The sequence below is a fragment of the Siniperca chuatsi genome, linkage group LG5 (genome assembly GCF_020085105.1).
Source record: "Siniperca chuatsi isolate FFG_IHB_CAS linkage group LG5, ASM2008510v1, whole genome shotgun sequence".
NCBI classification, from domain to species: domain Eukaryota; kingdom Metazoa; phylum Chordata; class Actinopteri; order Centrarchiformes; family Sinipercidae; genus Siniperca; species Siniperca chuatsi.
The window spans coordinates 19,721,175-19,743,891 of record NC_058046.1 but is presented as its reverse complement, the minus strand read 5'-3'; the positions used below and the strand labels follow the sequence as shown (position 1 = coordinate 19,743,891).

General features: G+C 39.0%; 1 protein-coding gene across 3 annotated transcripts in view; it reads right to left on the bottom strand.

Annotated features, from left to right (window-relative positions):
• vps13a (vacuolar protein sorting 13 homolog A) overlaps positions 1 to 22,717 on the bottom strand; it is a 48,315-nt gene that overhangs the window by 13,734 nt on the left and 11,864 nt on the right. For 2 of the 3 annotated variants that reach the window (XM_044195880.1, XM_044195878.1), the window contains exons 14-56: positions 21,030 to 21,092; positions 20,198 to 20,330; positions 19,921 to 20,015; positions 19,627 to 19,769; positions 18,976 to 19,177; positions 18,768 to 18,882; positions 17,985 to 18,121; positions 17,615 to 17,747; positions 17,151 to 17,268; positions 16,862 to 17,006; positions 16,389 to 16,500; positions 16,059 to 16,234; positions 15,758 to 15,914; positions 15,483 to 15,562; positions 15,279 to 15,338; positions 14,875 to 15,073; positions 14,624 to 14,740; positions 14,208 to 14,311; positions 13,761 to 13,928; positions 13,099 to 13,406; positions 12,773 to 12,920; positions 12,261 to 12,432; positions 11,838 to 11,962; positions 11,539 to 11,708; positions 10,745 to 11,001; positions 10,266 to 10,450; positions 10,008 to 10,151; positions 9,277 to 9,486; positions 8,897 to 9,040; positions 8,474 to 8,575; positions 8,240 to 8,395; positions 7,897 to 8,155; positions 7,362 to 7,522; positions 6,867 to 6,970; positions 6,426 to 6,738; positions 5,460 to 5,596; positions 4,889 to 5,183; positions 4,205 to 4,309; positions 3,864 to 4,010; positions 3,152 to 3,283; positions 2,930 to 3,063; positions 2,243 to 2,311; positions 234 to 366 (exon numbers count right to left, since the gene is read on the bottom strand). In XM_044195880.1, coding sequence (XP_044051815.1) covers positions 234 to 366; positions 2,243 to 2,311; positions 2,930 to 3,063; positions 3,152 to 3,283; positions 3,864 to 4,010; positions 4,205 to 4,309; positions 4,889 to 5,183; positions 5,460 to 5,596; positions 6,426 to 6,738; positions 6,867 to 6,970; positions 7,362 to 7,522; positions 7,897 to 8,155; positions 8,240 to 8,395; positions 8,474 to 8,575; positions 8,897 to 9,040; positions 9,277 to 9,486; positions 10,008 to 10,151; positions 10,266 to 10,450; positions 10,745 to 11,001; positions 11,539 to 11,708; positions 11,838 to 11,962; positions 12,261 to 12,432; positions 12,773 to 12,920; positions 13,099 to 13,406; positions 13,761 to 13,928; positions 14,208 to 14,311; positions 14,624 to 14,740; positions 14,875 to 15,073; positions 15,279 to 15,338; positions 15,483 to 15,562; positions 15,758 to 15,914; positions 16,059 to 16,234; positions 16,389 to 16,500; positions 16,862 to 17,006; positions 17,151 to 17,268; positions 17,615 to 17,747; positions 17,985 to 18,121; positions 18,768 to 18,882; positions 18,976 to 19,177; positions 19,627 to 19,769; positions 19,921 to 20,015; positions 20,198 to 20,330; positions 21,030 to 21,092 — 6,567 coding nt within the window. The remainder of the gene's footprint in view (positions 1 to 233; positions 367 to 2,242; positions 2,312 to 2,929; positions 3,064 to 3,151; positions 3,284 to 3,863; positions 4,011 to 4,204; positions 4,310 to 4,888; positions 5,184 to 5,459; positions 5,597 to 6,425; positions 6,739 to 6,866; positions 6,971 to 7,361; positions 7,523 to 7,896; positions 8,156 to 8,239; positions 8,396 to 8,473; positions 8,576 to 8,896; positions 9,041 to 9,276; positions 9,487 to 10,007; positions 10,152 to 10,265; positions 10,451 to 10,744; positions 11,002 to 11,538; positions 11,709 to 11,837; positions 11,963 to 12,260; positions 12,433 to 12,772; positions 12,921 to 13,098; positions 13,407 to 13,760; positions 13,929 to 14,207; positions 14,312 to 14,623; positions 14,741 to 14,874; positions 15,074 to 15,278; positions 15,339 to 15,482; positions 15,563 to 15,757; positions 15,915 to 16,058; positions 16,235 to 16,388; positions 16,501 to 16,861; positions 17,007 to 17,150; positions 17,269 to 17,614; positions 17,748 to 17,984; positions 18,122 to 18,767; positions 18,883 to 18,975; positions 19,178 to 19,626; positions 19,770 to 19,920; positions 20,016 to 20,197; positions 20,331 to 21,029; positions 21,093 to 22,717) is intronic. The other variant, XM_044195879.1, reaches the window with a different exon arrangement.

Genomic DNA, 22,717 nt, shown 5'->3' with positions numbered 1-22,717 from the left:
ACAGATAACATGCAACACCACAGTGAATTAAATTACAGTAACAATAAATATATTATATATATATATATATATATATAAACAGAGCCATATATAAACAGAGCCATTCAGGTAGATATTAGGCTTATTACTATCAGAAACTTTAGCTAACAACACAGGGTTTTTTGTTTGTTTTGTTTGTTTACTTTAGGGCTTGATTCACAAAGAATTATTGTGTCTCAGGTATGGTACAGTACCTCCTCACTCTTCAGCTTCCCACTGTAAGAACCACACTTCCAGCAAAGCTCTCGGGACCCAGTGGGTTCAGTCCAGGTGTAGTGCACAGCTTTCCCAGCCTGCAGCTCCTCCTGTTCCGCCTCCTTCTGAGAGCTGCACACACATGAAACCCCCACCAGACACACACATACTGTATATATAAGTAACATTACTTATAACTACTAAAAATCAAGAAATAATATTCCACTGATTTGAGATGACAATAAGCAAAAAATGAGAGACGGCGGTAAAACAGAGGACAATATAACGGAGCCCAGCCACCATGAATCTACTGCCATGACAACCATCCAATCCAAAGTACCTGTCTGACAGAATACACAAACAATTTCCATAAACAGACAGAATTATGGCAGTGTATGACAGTACAACGGCCAAACACCGAAAAGTCCCTAATACCGCTCCTGGACGAGACAAAGCAGACATTAGAAAATGAAATAAGCCATAAGCTACAGATGGAGATGAAAAACATGAGAATACTAGTCCACGCAACAGAACTAGTGGAAGAAGCAGGAGGTTTGATTCCACTGGAGAAAATTCTATCCAGTCAGCAGCATTCAAAACTAGTATTTCTACAAGTAATGATGAAGACTTTAACACTTGATAAGAGATCAAAGGAACGTAGTAATACATGAGTAAATGGGTTTAGATGTCTAACCTGCTCCTTTAGTCTACACCAATGGTCCTTAAACATTTTAGATCAGCGTAAATTTCCAGTAGATCAATAAAAAAATAATAAGAAATCATTTAGGAAATAAGAAATCATTTAGGAAATAGTGTGACAAAGAGTCATAGCTTCAAGTTTTGAAACATACAGTATAAGTATAGAGTAAGAAGTTCATGATACATATATTTACAAGGAATTTCAAAAGTAAAATGATTACAACACAATAATGTCATATGATATAACTGTTGATAAGGCCTATCCAGAATTTATTTCTCATTGGTAAAGGTGACGTGCAGATTACACAGACAAACCAGAATCAGAGCAGAGCTGAAGCAGTCTTCTCCTTATCTTTACCTGCACTCTTGATCTGATCACACTCTGCACTCAAGTGTGCTGTCACACTGAAGTGACTGCGACATTAGCCTTTTAATGATATACCAATTCAAATTTACGTGCTGCATCATTTGTGTGTTTCTACCCCCTTGCCTACCTTGTTAATTGTTAAACAGTATTTGGATCTTTGTTGATCTTTGGAAGTTTTTTCATACTATACTTCATTCTTCCACCTGGTGTCATCCTCGGCTCCCTCCCTCATTTACATAAACTAGCTGCCATACTAGCTCTCTGAGGCTAATGTGTTGCTCATACAATATTCTAAATAACTGTTCATTTACTGTTGTTTATCTTTTTACTTTTACTCTTGTGGACTTTATGCATATGTTTACTAGATTAATTACTGTGCTGTACTTCCTATGGGGATTAATGTTGTTTAAATAGTTTTTTCCTGGCATAAGGATAATGTAACTAAATTGACAGTTAAGCTTGACAGCTTTTGTGAAACCAGGTTTCTTGTTACTGTACTCAATTTTTGCAATACTGTTGGGCTTTGGTCACCTTATGGCACCTCATCTTTTTCATCTTTATCATTGAATTTGTTGTTTCACAATTTCACAATTGTTTTTAGTAAACAACCTCAAAGGCCAACTGCTGTCTTCAGTCTTTATTGGAAATGTGTTTAGCTTTGCTTCATAGCTGTGCACCTACACACATGGTGAGGGCAGAAGACTGCGTTCCCATACTGTATGTAAATTGATATAGCACTCTGGCAACTCAACTTCTCTTTTCTTTTCTCAATATGTATAAATTATTTAGCACCTACAGAAGAGTGATAGCAATAAACAATGTAATGCAGGACTTTCAGATTTTGTTCCTAATTTGTTCTTATTCTCCCCTCCCATTCTTAACTCTGTCTTTTTCTGAGTTCAGAGTGTATCAGAACTTGAAGAGTTTCCCCTATTTTTCTACCTGTCCTCCTCCATTGAGAAGGAGAGGTTGAGCAGCTCGTCAGCCACCCACGTGGATTCTGTCCGGGCGCTGCATGACCCACAACACACAAACATAAATCGCTATCAGCAAAAACAAACACTGTTAGTTATCATTAACTAAACATTTTAAGGCTGCTGCAACAAGAGAAAAGAGTATTGTCATTCAGCAAATATGCAAAACGCATATCAATGAAATGCAAATGTGAATGCTGTGCATGAAGAAATCCTAGTTTGTTGGCAACATAAAAACCTGCTGTAATATTATGAAATGAAACAGTAAGAAATGTTATACAAGGAATGTTTTCAATTAACACTTTAACTGAGCAAACAGAATTCCTTACAACCAATTTGTTTGAGTCTTAAATTTAAACATACTTCACTAAAATGAAGTATGTGGTGCCAATCCATCCTCAGTAAATACTTTAACTACATTTTTCTCATCCACTCTGTCTCCTTCCTCTCTGCTGCGTCTCAATCAGTTAATTTATTGAGGCCCCACACCTAAATTTAATGTTTCCTTTTTCTGGTAGTTTAAGAACCCAGATCTCTGTGTTACACGTTTGATGACATGATGAACCATGATGGCATGCTTCACCCCCATCATGTTTAATATCTAACTTCTATCCTGCATGGTTTCCTTCTAACTGTCCTCCTTCTGTTCTCTCACCTCTGATAGAACTGCAGTGTCTGGTCTTTTGTGTGGTTGATCATGAGGAAAGGGGCCGCACCGTCATGGTACTCAGAGAATCTGATTGTGGCTGAGTGCTCTGACAGGTTCACATCTACAATGATCCCACCCACCTGCAAAAAACAAAAAAAGAGTCTACTTTCTGGAATACAGTATTATAGTAACATGAAGGGACAACACTGTGTGTGTGTGTCTACTTACAGAGTTGTCCAGATGCAGCAATAGGCAGTTCTCTGGTCGAGTGAAGTCAATAGTCCGAGGAGGCAATAAACAACCTTCTACTTTGATCTTTAGCCGCTTGGTGTCGTTCTCAGGCCAGAAGGGAATGGCTGACTAAATGTGGAATAAAACAAAACTTTCAACAACACTGTACAGTAAGGGTTTCATCTAAAAATGTTAAGTAAAAAGTAAATCATTCAGTATTTGAAAAACCCAACCCCCAAAAGGTTAGAGAGGTAGTTATTTTGCAACCAAAGGTCTTAGTTTGCCTATTCTGCCAAATATTGGCAGAATAAAAATCAGACTCTACTTTGATTTATCACATTTAAATAATTTCAGAAAGTTAAAGCTGTGAATACTGAATATATTGTCCTGTACATCTATCTATAATCAGTAACATCTTCCTGATGCAGACATTTCATTTAAAAGTCAAATAGAATTGAAATGTTTACTATTTTAAGAATTAATAATACAAAACAAGATTGTACTTGACATTAGTGAGTCAAAACTATATGACATGTCCAGCTATCAGGTAAATCCACTGTGTGGTATTCATCTGTTGCTGCCATGCCAGAGAATGTATACAGCCTTAAAAGTATAGTATATAATTCACTGGCTGTAAAAACAACAGTATTAAAAAAAAATGCATGTGCAAGGGAACACAGATGCAAACAATAACTGGTTTGGATCTGACCTGTTCTGGCTGAGCCTCAGTCCAGTTGTCCTGCCCCTCTTCACATATGAAGACGCTGTGCTTGGTTCTGTTGACAAGCATGTAAAATGGCACGAAGCTCACGATGCGGGTCAGACTGAAACTGCTCGGTTCAATCTTCACACCAACCTGAGGTCAGACAGACGTCACACAAATACACACATGTCGATTATGTACTTTCTCAATAACAAAACCTGCCTCAGTTACATACAAAAGTCATTTAAAATTCCATCCAATACATCTGTTTCTTTAAATCAAGCTTAAGTGACTGAAAGTCTGAATGAATTTATGTCTGAATAACAGCCTCTGTGGCAAATTCTTACCAGGTAATCTTTGTATCGGCCTTTACATTTGACATCTCCATGGCTACCAACTGTGTCCAGGGAGAAATCATCGGAGAGTTCACTCTCTGAGATCATAAGACGGACCTGAGGGATGAAAAGAATGACATCACATTCATATACGCTAAAAAATGACAGCAAGAGGTTTTGGATATGGATCTTTGGAATGGCCTATTGGATGGTGTACTGTATGCAACCTCAATGTTCCAGAGCACAAGCAAAGAAACACTGCCTTTAAGTTGGCCACAGAGCTACAGTACCATTCACTTTGGCACAAAGCCTTGTCCATGACTAAACTGCTTAGTCTCTTAGTTTAATAATAGTGATATGATTTATTTGACTCATTTATTAAATGATTTAATTGAAAAATGTATTGAATTATTTCTTCAGTATCCCTCAGATGTTCCTCTGCAGTGAATGTTCTAATGCAGAAGGATTTCTTTAACACTTACGCGTATTAAAGACAAATGTACATTTGTGAATATTGTTGTAGTGCCAGAGTTATGGCTATAATTTCCCAATTCTAATATATGACTTGAAGACAGTTCACCAATAAATAAATACACAAAAGAAAATGTAAAGCAAGAATGCTAGCGCTCTAATACATGCGAGAAAAAATATCAAATATCAACTCTTTCCTTTTAATTAACTTTAAACCCCTCTTACCTTATTGTTTTTCAGGAAGTAACGAGGCTTGAAGGAAAAGAGCAGGGGCATGTCGTAGTCCAGGGGGTGTTTACGGTGGATATCATCAGCCTTGTACTGCAGCAACCTGCCTGTCTTGTTCATCATCCAATATGGTGAGTGGATAGCAACCACTGTTTGTCCCAGGTCATATTTAACATGCACTGCTATATCCAACTCAGCCCTCTTCCTCTCTGTCCCTTCACCATCGTTTTCATCATCTTCTCGTAGAGACTGGAACACTGTGAAGGTGATCTCTTCCTGGTCACTGAGGAGACTGTATGACAGAATAATTTGTTTATTCTGATGAGAAATGTTATTGCAGAAGGCAAGTGATTTTATATTTGCCCTTTATATAATGAGGATGATGATTAATATATATCTCTTCCTGTGTTGGAGGCTTACAAACTGGGAGCTATGGCCCTTCTATAAAGAAAATTACTTTTTCACAAATGTTTTTGTTATGACCAATATGCTCACAATATGTAGACAACAAGGACACAATAATGATGGGAAAGAAAAATATCAACAATAAATGAAATTGATGTCAAACCTGTACTCAGAAGACCAGTCCTGAGCCAAGTAGTTCAACAGGCGGAGACTGAGACTGGATTGGTTGATGACTGCACTGTGAAGCTGTGCAGAGTGGCCTGGGTTCAGAGTGGCCTCAGGGGCAAAGACTCCACTGTTCTGTTGAGCAACAGGCAGAGAGGGACACTGAGTACTGATTTTAGTAAGATCATTGGCTTGCCAAAAAAGCACAGCATTAATTCTGACAAAATTCTGTACGAAAAAAAAAAAGGAATTCCTTCACTTAATTTAGAGCTTGTAATACATGATGGTATAGTGACAAATCCAAGTAATAGTTACTGTACTTATATTAATCACATGGAATCATGTGCACCCTTTGTATTACAAGGGCCATGATGGTGAATTTGCACATCTTACCTTAAGTGTGTACACATTACTACTGACCATTTCCAAAAGTATAGCGTATTTTTTGACTTGTTTTATATCTTTAAGCCAGCAATGCAGTTGCAAGCAGTTGTTTCTAAGAATTTCCTTGTTGGTGCATTCACTGATGCTTAAATATCCATGATCTGACAGATATCTTATATCCTATAAAAAGCAGTGCATTCACAAGCTGTGGTATTAAAAATACAACCCAAAAGATAAACAATAAACTAACATGGATGCTGTGAAATTAATTTGGTTATTTCTTGCATTAAAAGTTTTGATGTTCAGTTGCCAACACTCAAGTCTCAAATGTCAATGTCCTAACAAATTTCTTAAGAATAAAAGGTCCCTATTGTAAACGCATTACTACATGAAATATCCACTGTGATGGAATACCTATGCTTAAGCAACTTGAGTACGTATAGCAGTCTCTGCAATCAGATTTTGATACTATACTGGCATTCATTACAATAAACCATCGACTGTACATAAAAACCCACCCATATGGTACTTTTCAATCTATAATGGCCCACCCGAGAAGTGATTACCAGACACATCCTACCTTTAGTTTATAGGAGATGGGATAAGGCAGCAGGTTGCGCAGCAGGATGGAAGGCCATAGATGAAGCACAAAGGGCACATCAAAGTTCTCCCCAACACCTCCAGTGTGTTTGAATGTCACAGCATCTTTTACTGGCACAATGTTGACCATCAGCACACCACCCTGATCTCCACGGCGACGACAGGTCTGCTGGAGGCGTGTGTCGGGCTGCTGGTTTCTGACGTCTTCGTAACTGAAGCCCTCTGAGCACTCAAACTGCTCACCCTGATTGTCAGTATCGTCCTCTGTTATCGGCTGAAGGCTCAGCTCAGACCTGAGGGGGGCAGCAGAGAGTGGATGTGGGTGAAGGAGTGTGATTAAGGACAGAGAGAAAAGGAGACTGTATGAAGATGTGAGTGTAGATGTGCAGGCTTGTTTGTGTGTGTTTGTGTTTGCCCTCACCTATATGAGTCCAGAGGCACACAGAACTCTTCAGTAGGGAGAGCTGTACCAAGACATGTTGATCCTTCAAAAACTTTGAATGGGATTGAGAAATGATTGATGATCTGCATGAAAGGAGAGGAAAACAATTAAGACTTAGAGATTGAATTTCTTGAATTTGTAATCCTATTCTATTTTAATACATAAAGTACTACCTCTTGGGACTGCTGCTTATTATAATTTATTTTGAAAATAATTACAAAAGAATTTTGGTGTAAACTGGAAGGAACAATATGTCTTGATATACAGTAATTGCATTGCAATTGCAGTAAATGAAATTAATACATATATAATTAGCTTAAAGGATGATGTTAATAAGACATCCAGAAGGGGTCATAGTACCTTGAAGAGAGAGTGTAATTTATATTATTACAACACACCATAAAATATTTTTACAGATAAGATAAAAATAAGTATAAAAATTAGTAAACATGTATAAGATAATCAGTGATGTACCTGGAAAGGAGAGCGGATCTTGATGTACTTGCTGCCCTCCACAGAGTAAATCTGACAAACCAGGAAACGAGTGACCCCTGAGTCTTTGTGCATTACACTGTACATTCCTCTGCCCACCTTGATTAAGGGGATCACACTGGCTGAGGTGTGGCCCATTGGAGCTGGAGAGAGCAGAGGAAATAAGAGCATATGCGGTTTACTTTAAGTATTTTATTTTGACATTTTTCTTATATTAGGTAGTTTGATGATAAAAAGCAACCACAAATAGAGGAGCGAGAGAGGGGATGAGGGGAGGAGAAGTTTTTTCGATATATAAAATAGACATCATCAATTACATCATCATTTAAAAATGAAATTTCCTTTTATTATTTTCATTTTGTGATTTAAATTCATTGTAAAGTCAAGTTGACTGCCAGTTGTAACATTGTTTGCATAAATGTTGACCGATAAGCATATTGGTTTGTGACAGAACACAAACTGAGTATACTGTAGGCATGTGCATATACAGTATAATTGTGTATACAGGTTAACTTACTAGGCTGTATGTAGTAGTCCTTCCCACTCAAGGAGATCATGGCTGAGAACTGGTCGGAGTCTGTTGTGGTTGAATAGTCCATCTCGAGGGTTTTCCCATCCTGCAGCTTCACAGTGCGGTCGGTGCTCTGCTGGTCAATGGGACGAAACATCTCACTGTGGCGGACAGACACTGGCAGGCCCAGGCGGTTTTGCACTACAAACGGGGCTTCATCCTTCTGGAAGCTGTCAGCTGTCTGTTTGGCAGCCTCTGCAAATGCCTGGGGAAAGGCAAGAACATGAATATTATAGATGACCGCCCATCCTTAGACTTTCTATTAAAATTATTACAGCCCTTCTCTTACTGTGCCCAGGTTACTCAGCATGGTCAGTCCACATTTGGAGAGGGTGATGTTGAGCTGGTCCTTACTGCTGATGGCGATGACCGTCTTATAGTCTGGGACGTTGTAATCCACTTCATCTGCCAAACTGACTGTGTACTTCACTGGCTTCTTCTTCATCTGGTTATAGTAGAGTAAAAAGTTAGAAATATGTACGTGTGTGTGTGTGTGTGTGTGTGTGTTTATGTATATCAGTACCTTCAGTTCCAGTCTCCATGGTCTGAAACCGTCTCTTGTCTCATCTTCTAAAGGCTCCAGCAGCGGTTCCCACACTCCCATCATCTCATTGTAATAATGAACCTAAAGGTAAAACACAATACAAAACACAAGAAAACTTCAATAACCTTCTCAACCACATGAGTTCTGGTCATAACAAGCTGGAATATGTTTGAAATATTGTGTCAGATTACCATCAATAGGTCTACATAAAGTATAAAAATATATCATCTTAAAGAATATGTGAATTCCTCATGTATGAATGGAACAAACAACATCAAAAACACAGAAAGCAACTGCAAAAATCAAACATTGTTCTAGGGTTATTTTACAGTGAAAGGTTAATTTTAGAATATAGCTCTAGGATCAAGGTTAGGAAATAAATGTAGTGCTTGTGTATGTTACCTCCAGGTTGAGCTCGCTGTGTAAGTTAATAAGTGTAGACCAGTTTGTGACATCTCCATGGAAGGAGGACTTGGCCAGAAGCATGGGCATAGTGCGGTGTCCCACTCCGGCCTCCAGAGTCAGACAGATCGATTTGATGGTCACCTGCGGGGATGGGTAGCCAATGAAATGACACAACCTGTTCTTATGCATCAAACTGGAACACCTTTTATTCTGTGTATAGAATAAAATATCACTGCAAAAGAGATCAAGGGTTTGTGATATAAAAGTGACCCAAGTTAAATAAATAAAAACTGTAAAAATAAAATCAAAACTGATTATATTATAGCATACAATCAGCCATACAGTATTATCAGTTGAGCCACAATGCAGCTAAATACCTGTAATGACTCTCCTTGTGGTATCAGTGGGGCCAGTGACGCTGTGTCTTCATCCCCCTCCTCTTCTAGGAACCAGAGTTTGAGCTCCTTCCAGCCCTGTTTCTCCCACAGGTCCATGGGAACAGGACTATCCAGCTCCTCGGGGGTCTCTGCTGTGGGAGTCAGTGCCGACTGGATGGTGATCACTGTGTTGATGATGATTGGAGATACCTGGGCAGAGAGTCAGAAAGCAGGGACATAAAACTGTTTTATACCAATTTCATAGTTCAAAGATAAATTTCAATGTCTAATCATACAAATAGTGAACTTTCTTTGCCTCAACATTTGCTTTCACTTGATGCCACAATTTCCATCAACGGTAGCTGACACAAACCTATATGAGCTAAGATGATATGTGTTGCCTACCTGTGACAATTATTAGAAAATATGTCACTCTAAAAAAAAACAAAAAAAGACGGTGTAACCAGACATACTGACTCTTTTAATTAAATGGATGCTTACAGTTACACAGAGACAAGTTACACACTTCACATCACTTACACTACAGTCAGTTCAAAAATTAAAAAAAAAGCTATTCATTTGCTAACAACATGGCATTTATTATCATCCACATTTAGATGGAACAACTTAATCCTTGGAAAAAACCTTTTAAGATTTGCATTTGAAGGAAATGCATTTCGTTGATTTTATTCCTAGACTCAGATAGTGTAATAATAAAATAAAACAACTACCTTCAGTGTGAGAGCATTGATAGCAACCTCCATAGCCTGAGGAGAGGTTGGGGATTGAGTACTCTGGAAGAACACCTGACACGGCTGCAGCACTGTGGTCACATTGTTTCTCCTCTTCTCTGTCAAGAAGGGACATGCCACTACCTACAATAACAACCGTAATCAAAACATTGGTTATTGTTGCATGCAAAACCAACCACCAACTGATTCTTTCAACAATGTGCTTTTTCAGGGTAACATTACAATGACAACACAAACCTTGAGGTCCTTGATAACAGCAGTCATCTGTGATCCCCCTGCACCACTTTTCATTACTAGTTCACACTGCGTGGTCATCACCAGGGCTGGGGCGTCAGCACGCGTCAGGTCAGCCACAAACACAATCTCCGGGTTACGCACCAGAACATTCATATCTGTCTTTGACACCACGGCTGGAGCTGCAGCTGACAGCAGCAGAGAGTACCAGAAGAAAACATCAGTTCAGGCCATATGAGGCACTTATGCAATATTGTCAGATTAATACAATTTTTCTGTGACTCTACTCACATTTATAACTTAGTTATAATGCAGAGTATATTACCCATTATATTACAATAGACACAAAAAAAGCTCCAAGACCTAATTTCTTCCACATGCTCTCCACTTGGCTGTGTCTGATTAAGAGAGCATGCTAAATCAAAACTCCCTTTGGAATATACTGTCAGCTAACTACATTAAAACTGATATGGTTAACTCACTGTACTCTTTAGATGTGACGGAGGAGTTAATGTTCTTTTTATCTCCCGCTCCAGTACTGGTCTTGGGTTGTGGCACTTGAGCAAAACCCTGCTGGGTGGCCTTGAGAAAGATATCTGCCACCGTGAGCAGGAACTCCATGCTGGCACACAGGTACACATCCTGCACCACTGTGTCCAAAGTGGTGCCATCACGGCCCTGACGGTAGTTCACCTCCACCATCGTGTTCTGTTCTGCACCAGGACGCATTGCCATCATTCTGGAGAAGAAGTAGGTTAAGGAGGTTAAAGATATCCATAAGAGGGATGTGGAGAGGAGGACAAAATGAGAGTTTAAATGTCAGAGATGGTCAGAGACAAAGGAGGACATAAAAGAGGGACTGAGAGAGTGAAGAATGAGTAGTGATTACAATATTATCTTCATTAGAGGAACAGAGAAACAAAATGTTAAATGTAATTTGCCCTACATGATATTTTTAGACATGATAATTATGTGTTACAGGGTGGGACAGCTCATCCTATTTTCTTAGTATTCCACCTTTACCAGTTTTCTACATATTACAAAAGCTACAACAGTGCGTGTAGAATTTTAACTAAATATTATCTTGTCAGCTTGGGGTGTGGGAATTTTTAATGGTTTGAAAGGCAAATATACGAAAGTAGACAGTATTAGGCAACTCTCTGGATGTGCATAGACAACGTACGCCTGAATATGTGTAAAAATGTAGAGCAGGTGTGTATCCTACCAATGAAAATGTGCATGTGTCTGTATGTGTTTGTGTGTCTGTCCCTAGTACCTTGGTGTGACCATCTTGATTCTGGGTCTCTTGTCATCTAGAAGGCAGGTAGCCAGTCGGACTGAGGCCTTCATAGAACTGTCTGAGAACATGTGGACAGATGTGGAGATGGTGCCCAGAGTAAACTCTGCCAGCTTCAGCTGCACATCATGTGAATCCAACAGCTGTATCTAGATAATGACATATACACTGTGTTAGACTGCGGTAGCAAGGCAAGTCTTGTAAAATGAAGACATTTCATGAGTTCACACATCACTTGTGCCTGGCTTACTGTGTGTGCATGTGTGTGTATGTGTTACCTCATTCCCATTAGGGCTATACAAGATCAGCGTCATTGAGTCGAACTTGAAGTCTAACTTGAGGGTGCTCTTCAGCTTGCTATTTTTCTGGGTCTCCACAACAGCAGCCGTCACTACTGTGTTACCTACAGAGAGACAACACAAAACACATGTTTAAAAGGTGTATTAGTTTTTGGTTACAATGGTTTAAAATATTTTTATTTGAAGAAAACACTTTCAGATTTCATAAGCTTTCTAGGATTTTCAGGGTCCTGGAAACAAAGTAGATGCCTCACCACAACCTGTCAAACTCTAAGCTAAAATGGTAATTTTCATTTTGATAACTGACAAAAACATGCTCATCTGCCCATTAAGTTCTTATGTCTAATTTTTAGAACCACTATACAAACATGAACACAAACAAGCATAACCAAAACTCCGTACTGCTGGCTGGTCCAGTGGTTCCAGAGCCCTGTGACTCTTTGTTAGATACAGAGTCAGAGGAGGGGTCAGTAGTGGGCGGACGAGCTGGAGGTGGAACAGCATCAGACTTCTCTGACAGGTTCTCACTCAGAGTCCTCAGGACCACTGTCATGTCATCCTGGCTGAGGATCAACTGTTGGGAACAGACACAGGATTTATTATACTTGGGAAAACGTTTTTTGATCTAGATATTCACCATAAGCCTCTACCTAATCTTGGGATCAGATATCAGAACAGACAAAAAGGCACACAGAGACAGATGGAAGCACAAAAAATTGTCTAACACTAATACAATCTTAATATAGCCTAATCTGGAGGCCTGTTAATTATCAATCCAATAGGAATAATTTAACAAACGTCAAACAAAACAAAAAAAGAAATGGAATGACACATAGTCATACATAGTCTATAAAAACCCTACATTGGCTGTAAATCAGTCATTCCTTCTCATGCTACCATACAACACTACTTACAACCATAGGCTTAAGATGAGCAGTGATCTCTATGTCAGGTATGCTGTGGTACCAGTTGGATGAAAGATTTCTCTGGATTTCCAAGTCCAGGCTGACCGGCTTCAGCAGCTGGGTCTCTCCTTGAAAACCTTCATTTCTGTATGTGGTCCTGGAAACAGCAACAACACATGAGTAATGAGAGAAGTTATCGAGACAATATGCGGTTATTGTAATTCTAAATCAACTAAATTTTTTTATTGCTTTGCAAAAAATCTTCTTTCAGCAAGTAAACATTTAATCACAGTTCACTGTTTAATCATAATTCCTAAAGATGGCTGGTCTCTGACCTGTACATCTTGAGGTCAGTCAGTCTCACAGTCATTATATCCACAACAGGCGGGATCGTAGCATCACTTTTAAAGGGCTGTTTGGCAAAACGGTTCTTGACAGACAACAGACCAAGGTCAGCTACAATGACATTGGAGGAAGAGGAAGACTGGGGTAGGAAGATGACAGGTGCATTGAAGTGGATGTTCAGAGCGATCCGAGTGCTCCGCTCTGCCAGCTCCTTCACACCTGACGCTGCCTTTTCTGCAGCCTGGACTGTCGCCTCAGCCAGGGCCTCTTTAGCCTCCTGGAAGTTATTGATGAAAGCCTGGAAAGAAGAAAGAATAGAAAACAACAGAGCATAGGAGAGAAAATAGTAGGAGTTAGGGTCAGAATGCAGAAAAAAAATGTGAACAAGGAAAAATGTTGCATGTTGCATCATTAGAAAAGTAAAGTTTTAAGTGAGTTAGTAAGTACTTCATATACAATTTTGATTTAGGGCACTTTTATCATTACCTTATAAAATGAAATGGAAATACTCACATGTTAATGAAATGCTAATCCTGCCCAATAAGACGGACAAATAAATGTGCATGCGAGGCTCTACCATCATTATTCCTCATGGGTGAACTTAATGGGACCAAGTGTCAAATATGATTATAATATGATATGTGATTCGTACCAGTATGGAGGAGACAAACTTGTTGAGGAAGATGACCTGGATGCATCCCACAGTCAGTGTGACAGAGGTGTCAACTTTAGACATGTCCAGATAGGCGTCTCCTTCTGTGGCATTTGTATAGTTTACCATGCGGAAAGCAAAAACTTCCTTATCTGCTATAGACACAGCCTAAGAAATGAATGAGAGACAAGACAGCAGAATTAAAATTAGGTATACGGAAAACATAAATCAGCGCAAGTTATGCTTAGTGGTCAACTTTTATGAATGCCAGAAACACAACGAGTTAGAAACACAGGAAGAGACAAAATATAAATGTAAACTTAAAGACATAGAATATGATTATTATAGAACAAAGAGACAAGTTAAGAGCACATTAAGTTCTGTGCTACAAGCTAGATTAGCATAGAGTCTTCACATTTTTGAAGGAAGGCCACTTGCTGATTGTACCTTCTTGTAAAACGCATCTTTGTCGCAGTCTAGGATCACAATGCTCTTCAGGTTGGCCAGAACCTCCATCTCCTTTTTCCTCATCAGAACTTCAGAAACCAAACCTGGATGGTTGAGAAAGTGAGACAGTGAGAAAGCACTTCTTTGCAATTCCCACTTAACGGCATACTTGAAAAATGCAATGCATGGAGGAACAAATCAGAAAGGTTGCATCATAAGACCACTGTAAATAAAGAACTTTAGGTGGGAACAGGCTTGTTGCAGGGGGCACCGGTGGGACACAGTGGACATACAACAGCATTTATGATTGATGAAACAGTGACAACACAAGCAATATCCACAAAAAATGCAATAGAGAGAGACTGAATTTAATATTTTCTGGTCTGGGAGCAGGAGATGTCACAACACTCCCATACCTTCAATACTAATCTCAGAGATCCTGGCTTTCTGTCCTCGAATGAAAACCTTCAGACAGCGGAGATCAGCTCTGATATGCAGATTAACCACATCTGCAAACTTTGAACTCTTTGAACCTGGGGAAAAAAAAGGTGACGAGGAAGAAAGCATCAGTAATTAAAGACATATGGTGAAGACGACCATAGAAGAATGATGGCTTTGCAATATGAAATTTAATGAGACTCTGAAAGGGTTTATTAGGATCAGTTACTTTTTTTCCTGGTTACAGTAGCTTCCTCCTTCTTCTCTCCCTCCTTCTCTGCCTCTGCCTCATCCTCCTCAGGGATGGTGGGGAGCTCCTCATGCCCTCCCTCCTTCTTAGTGGATGGAGGAAGGAGGTTGGTGAGGAAGTTCATGGTGTTGAGGAGAGCCTCTGTATGGAGATGGACATCCAGGGATGAGAAGGTCACCTGATGGGGATTGCAATGTTAAAATGTTGGTGGAGGAGAATAATAAAATGTTGCTTTTTTGCTTTAAAAAACATTGTTTTTGTTCTTATACTGTCAAGAACATAAAGATAAGTGTGGTTTTAAATATGTAATTCCATCACAGCAGGAATAAAATAACATAGAAGGATCTAAATTTGAATTACTAGTTAATTAACATTTCCCTCACCTTGATGAGCTGCTCTGTATTGTTGTGCTGAGACTTGAACTCAGGGCCAGTCTTATCAGCCTACAAAAGACATACAATCCTCAATGAGAAAGCCATTTACCACCATTTGGAAAATAATCATTCAGGATACTGACAATTTGTGTAACTACTGTAAACAAATGGATCTAAAAAGGGGTCTATTTTAATGTATGGTATCACACATACTTTAATATACTCCAGGGTGAGCAGGTCAACCTCTGTGTTGTCTAGAGTGGTGATCAGCTGAACTTGCTTCTCTTCAGAATCTATACAAGGAAGAAACAAATAAAAACATGACAAATAAAAACTGCAGCCAAAACTCGCCTGACTTTTATTCACAAATGCTTATTAGAATGTTTGTAATCCACAAATGTTAGTGAACATTTGAGTTATTTAAGTTATGTCTCCTGAACTGGCTGAAGTAAAAGTGAGGTGACACAGTCCTACAAGCATCTACTGACCCATGTATTCAGGGCACTTGAGGCAGATCTCTCGTAGGTAGGTGTAAGATGTCATGTCAAAGGTTCGTAGTTTCAGTTCAGTGCCCAGACCCTCTATGTCCAAGTGGAGCACTGTGATCTCCTGACCTCCAGACAGACGACACAACTGAACAGAAAACTAGATGAACAAAGAGGACATAGAGGAAGAGAACGTAGAGGGTCAAAGGAAAAATATATTTGAATAATGGGAAAGACAATGAGAGAATTAAAAAAGGCATCACAGACTATGTTTGTCACCTAGTTCAACAAGACCTCTCTGTACCTCACTGATTTCAAACGTCATGCTGAAGTCAGTCATGTTCTTCTGAAGGTCTTCCTTGAGCAGACCTTTTTTTCTGTTTAAGTCTGCGTAGCGCAGCGGCATGGGGTTATCTGAGAAGAAGGCTAGATCACTGACGGGAGAGCTGGGAGCATCATAGAACAAATCTTCCTCTGACCCTGAGGGATAAAAAAAAAAAAAAACACACACACACACAAGGACCTATCTGTTATACTATAAATACACACACACTCAGAGTGTTACGTATGTGTGGCTGGCATGAGGGTTGCAGAGCGAGGAGGACACGGCTATAGAATGTGCAGCGTGTCTTACCCAATGAGGTGATGCTGATGGTCTCACATGACTCGAACATGAGAGAGGAGCGCTGGTCAGCTAAGTTCAGAGGTCGTCTGGGAGTGAGCTGTGGGGTGAATGACTGCTTTGGCTGAGGAGGAAAGAACACAAAACATGAGCCACACCAGCAAAAAAAAACTCTAAAAAAAACTAACACACTGTTAAAATATGACAGTGTTATTATTAAAGTACACTGTATTCATCAATTGATATTCATCTTATTATATTTCTCCATTCTCTAATTTCTACTAAGAGCAACAACAATTTATTTATTTAGAGGTATGAGGACCGCAGTACACTGTAGAAAAAAACGCAGAAACAATTTACTTTTCTTCCTGGATTTTGCCAAAAACAGTTTTTTGTTACTCCCTCTAGATAACTGATCTGACCCACACAAAATGTGGACAGGGGCCACATCTTGGACCATCTACGGACCATCCTGCTGTTCTTACCTTTGAAGTGGAGGATGGAGCAGTGCCGTGTGCAGCAGGTCTGCTCTCAGGCAGTGGGATACTTTCTACCAGCTCCAGAACACATCTAAGTTTATCATCAGAAATACGAAGAGACAGCAGAGGAAGCTCTCCAGACATCTTATACCTGGAACACATATGCAAACATGGAAACACAAAGACACACACACACAAACGTATGACCTTTTAATTTGAGTTTGCCCAGCATCTTTAATCCTTACAATATGGTAAACAAAGTAACTGGATGTTTGGAAAAAAACTACAAACTTACTTTGCCATGCGGGAGTCTTTGACGACCATTGCCCTGCTGAAAACAACTTTTAGATCCACTGGCTTTAGGATGTGGAGTGGTGACTGTTTCTGCTTACGGGCCATTTTCCAGTCGCCATCTATCACACACAGAATTTTTTTTATTTCTTTATATTCCACACACACACAAAAACAAACACATAAAAATATTTTTGTTGGAGCAATGTGTATGTATGACCCTTCCCTCGACACCAAAGATCTTCAAAGCTCTGAGACAATATCTTCTGTTGTATTATTTATTATTCTCGGCTAAGACAAAGTACAGCCAACAGGACTACAAGAGTTAATCACGTTTGAGTTTCCCAACTTTCAAACAGTAGCTTGAATAAACTCTCAACTCATTTGTGACCTCTCAATTTCTACACCTGTCACTTGTCAAGAACCTTTGACAAGTGGCAGGTGCATGCTTTCACGTACAGTATGTACCTGGTTTGCTATAAAGGAACTGCAGGCTGCTAAGCTGTATGTCAAAGCTGTCGTATGCTCTGGACATGATGTCTTCGATGTTGCTGGAGCACGCTGACAGCTGAGGCAGATGCTTCTTGCTTTGACTAGACATCTGAAAAGACAACAAAATAATGTTTTTTACAAATTAAAAATGTTGAACTTTGTAACTCTAAAGCCTTCAAATGGAAAACAGCCTTTTGAGTTGGAAAACAACTCAAAAGGCTGTCTTGTCGTTTTATTTTTCAGTGTATCTTCGGGGAAACACAATAATCATTTATTTGTACTTCATGGTCAAAAGTAGGACCAGTTTAGGATTGTCAGCCCAGTGTCAAGCTTTGCACTTTCTAACCTTGAAATGCCCAAGATCCAACAATAGGATGTTCTGAGTGCCATTGTAAAAGCCCGTTTGTGGAATGATGACATAGGAGGCCATCAGGTTCACCTTCAGGTCGAGAACTTTCTGTGTTTCGATCACATACATTAGACCTAAAAAACAAAATGCCATTAACTTATCAATCATATCCAGAACAGAAAAAACAATACATCAGCTTTGTGATCAAATACAGTAGACCTTCATGACACAGCAAGAATTATTTTTATCATTAATGATGATGTAAAAAACAAATCTCTATAAAGTTCAAAATCAAGCACTACAATTCTAATCATAGATCTATAAACACTGATTTAGGTATTGGTTGAATTTAGTTCTATGGAATACATGCCATTAAGTAATTTGCTCATTTTATATCAGATGTGGATCCAGTAAACACTGATAAGTTGTTAACTTAAGTAAAAGCCAATCTTTCAAATGTTCATCCCTAAATTTCAGTATGATGTATTATCAATATCATAGAGTCTTGCTGAATGCACCCAAATGTGAATCATGACATTGTAGAAAAAAAAAATCATGTTTCAAACTTCAGCAAAAAAGCTCAGGAAACAATCAGTCTGAAGAAAATAAACAGGAACACCACAATCCAAATGACTGTGTGTAAGCAAATGGAAAAATGAAAATGACCCAGTAAAAACAAGGACTGAGGAATGTAAACAATTGCTCATCAGAGAGTTGAGACCAGGCTTGAAATCAACCCCTGATATACAGTAGCTGTTGGCACATGTATGTGCAACTGACCAGTGGCTGTGCGGTCTCTAAACTGCTCCAGTTTCATGAGGGTTGCGTTGGTGAGCTCATCCAGCTGCAGGTCGTCAGGAGGCATGAAGAACACTGACATGCTGTTCACTGTTATCTACACAGAAACACAAACGAAGAATACATTTAATATGTACCCCTGCCATGTTTATTTCACGCTCATACATACACACTGACAGACACCACTCACAGCATCATAGATGATTTCCAAGGGTTGTGATTCCACATGAAGTCGTTGGTCAGCACTCTGATCCAGCGGATTTGTCTCAAAGAGCATGCAAAGGAGCGGGGTCCCTGCCCCTGTGGCTGCCTTCTTTGATGACAGCAGAGTTGGTGCAGGCCGGTTACTGGCCAAGCCTGTGACTTCGAACAAACTAAGCTTGGCTGTGAGTCTGATAAAAAGAGGAAAAGAAACTAAATGTCAGTGCCACCCAGGATCCTAAGGAAGAAATATACTGTAAGTACTGGGAGCAAAAGGGATGACCCTGTGTTGCCCTGTGTCCATCCTGCTGAATAAATAAAAGACCAGCTACAAGGTGGCTAGTTTGTAGTAGACTCTGCAGTCTGAAATGTGAAAACAAAGTTCCCCTATAGGGATTTGGTATTAAAACCACAAACTGCTTCTACTTGTTCTAGCAATGCTAATCACAGTGTTTTTTATGGTAGGTTTTCTATAAAATTTTTAATCAAACACAAGTGCTTGTGCTGAATGTTTTTTTTTTAAAATGAAATGAAATCAAATGAAAAACTTGTATTTGGAGACCAGACTCTCTAAAACATACAGTACTAATACTATTAAAGCCATGGTGGACCCCCACAAAAGCAAAAAGTTATGACAAACTTGATGGCTTGTGCTCCAGGTCTCTGTGTGAGTGTGGACTGGAGCTCTCCTACAGTCAGCCTGATGATCTCATTTTTGTCCTTGTTGTCTTTAATGGACACAGACAGCCTCTCCATGTGGAAATTGACCTTCATGTTGACAAACTATAAAGAAATGACAACAAAATACATAATCAAAGTATCTGATACAGTATTTTGCATTTTGATCTCAGTAATATTGTTTAAGTGGGATTGAGAGCCTAACAGAAGTGTATTATTAGTTGACAGGTGGGTGTCAGGGAGGGAAGTGACTCACATTCTTTGGCAGGTTGGGATTAGCAGCGGTATCACTGTATCCAATGGCAGTGTAGAGTTTGGCTTTCTCAGCAGGGGTTAACAGCTCATCAAAACCTGAAACAGAGAGACAGGGCAAGAGGGAATAAATGGAATAGAAAGAATATGAGACACCATAAACTGTTACGACAAAAATACACTAGAGCACTTTGTTTAGGTCCTGTTTGCCACATGTGCATATTATCTTTTATTTACATGTCTTGCTGTCTATATCCTTATGTCTGTTTTCTTCATCCTACCTCCAGTCTTGACATCTTTTGTTTGCGTATCAGTCTCTCCTCCCCAATTCCACATCCAGCTGAGCCAACCCTGAGACTCCTCTTCCTCCATCTTCATCCCTGGACGGTAAATACAAAGGCCTGCCTTGCTTGTCTGGGGAAGTAAATAAAAGAGAGAGCTAAGAGCCCTCACTTTTTTACAATTAATGAGAAACACACCGTCTTACCCTGACACCAAGACTGATTCAAACGTCTAAACTAATTGTAAATAAAAATGTGTCCATAGGTTGGCAGTTTACTTTGGCATTTTTCTAACTGAGTATTAAGGCTAATCCTAAACAGTTTGCTCTATTCAGTTTGTGTCAGTATAGAGACGATAAATCAAAGAAGCACATATTCTGCTGTGCAAGAAAGCCAAGCTTATATAAGAATTTCTAACCAGCTGTGAAGGACTTAAGTAAAGTGAGACACAGTGCATGTATGACCAAAACCTCAACCACTAGATGCAGTTGCTGATAACTGTTGTGCTTAGTCTTGTATCACTTTGGTCATATATGGTATGTTAGTGGAGACATAAAGTAGATTCCCAAAAAGGAATTGTACTGTGTATCATTTCTGTGTCTGTTTTTTCTTAAATCCATTGGCATGAGTGGAAAAGTATTAACTTGTTTATTTCTGTATCTGTGGAAAGCAGAATTCTGGAGATATAAGGAAAATTAACAGGAAACAGTTGAGCACAGAATTTGTTAGATTCAATGCTGCAGTCATTACACTTACATGCTACAGATACAGTACAAAGTAAGTATGCAAAGTGAAGATGCCCACTGTACAGTAGGTGAGACAGAGAGCTTACCTCTACCTCAGCCTGCTGTCTGGCCAACGTGATGTTAAAAATATCCAAGGTCTTCTCAAGCTCCTGAGAAGAGATACAAGATAAACTGATTAGAGCTTTTAGCAGCTTCTTGCTACGTCATGCAGGAATGCATCAATTACTAAATGTCCATTATTAATCACATCGGGAGAAGATGATGCTTACAGAGCAGAGACAGAGGAAAAGACCTTTAGATTTAATGTTGTATTTCTCGGAAATACATCATCAATCTGAAATGTACTTCAATCAATCCTTTCATAGGGATGAACACTGGATAAGTGGGTAAGTAATTATGGCTAGAGCAAAGAGTTAATGCATCACTGAAAGGATATTGAGAGGGTAATATCTTTGTTATTAACTACTTGCATATTATATTACATTTCATATAGGCATTGAATTATGGTCACTGTAGTCAAGTAGATATTTGCCAGCATACAATCGAGCAGAAATCAAATATATAAAAAAAATTTAAAAAATGGATGCTTGGTAAAGAAATTAACAACTGAATTCCAAATAATATTGGTATATAGAAGCAATTTAATAATTGTATGTATTTGAAATCAATGTATCATAATACAGGAAATTAAGTCAGATGAGGGGACATTTCTTCTAATAATCAAAGATTTAAATTAATCCAGAACTTGGCAACATTGAAAGATAAATACAAAAAAATCGTGTTTTTACCCCTTCTCCTAATATCATATGAAGCTGGCAGTGGTTCAAACATTAGGATCTTAAACGTACTACAAGGAGTTTTTAACGGGTTATGAAACAGTCTCAATTTAATAGTGATGCCTCTATATGACCTACATAAGCAAACAAAACCGTCAGTGAGAAGATTGGCTATTTAAGTTATTCTTAATGCCTGTCACCAGGTGCGATTCAGATGAAATGATTTTCGGCACGCAGAGTGGAAGAGCCTATCTTTACATTTTCCCAGGCAAAGCTTTGCAGTGAGTAGTACGTTAGCCAGTTAAAAGGAAGCAGGAAGAGATTTTTCTTTAGAGAATTTTACTTTTGACGTTATATTTTGTGGTTATGGCTGATACTGTGACGGGAGAAAAAAGGACAGTTATAGAGCACGGACAAAAACAGGAGTCAACCTTGGTAGGTCATTCAAAAGATGGAGAGAATTGCAGGATTTGAAAGGATTCAAAACCGATTCTGGCCCTCTTCCTCTTAGACATATTACATACCTGTCTATTTTATTTGGTTGTGTACAGTCCATGAAGGTATAGGCCACGGTGGACTTTCCTGTAATATAACTGGCTTATAACGTAACATTTTATGTTGGCCTTGCTACTGAGCTTTATCTTACTGTTGGCTTATTATTATGAAGACATAACATTACTAGGGAATGCTGATAACTTTAGCTTTCTCAACAAAATTACTATTACTGAGCAACTGAAACAGTTAGTTGTAGGCTTACATGTTACCTAGGTGTATGAATTTTACTAAAACAAAGTTTACTTTGTTTCACCATAGTCATATTACAGCTATTAATCTTACAAAGCCACAAATAGATACATTACCTCATCGCTATGAATCCTGCAAACAGTTGTGTTTAAAAAAGAAAAATAGCATTAAAAATAAGTTGCGTCTTGCTTTCACTCGCTACTGAAACAAATGCACGCGCTAGCCAGCTTTTGTCCACAGGGGACGCCAGAATC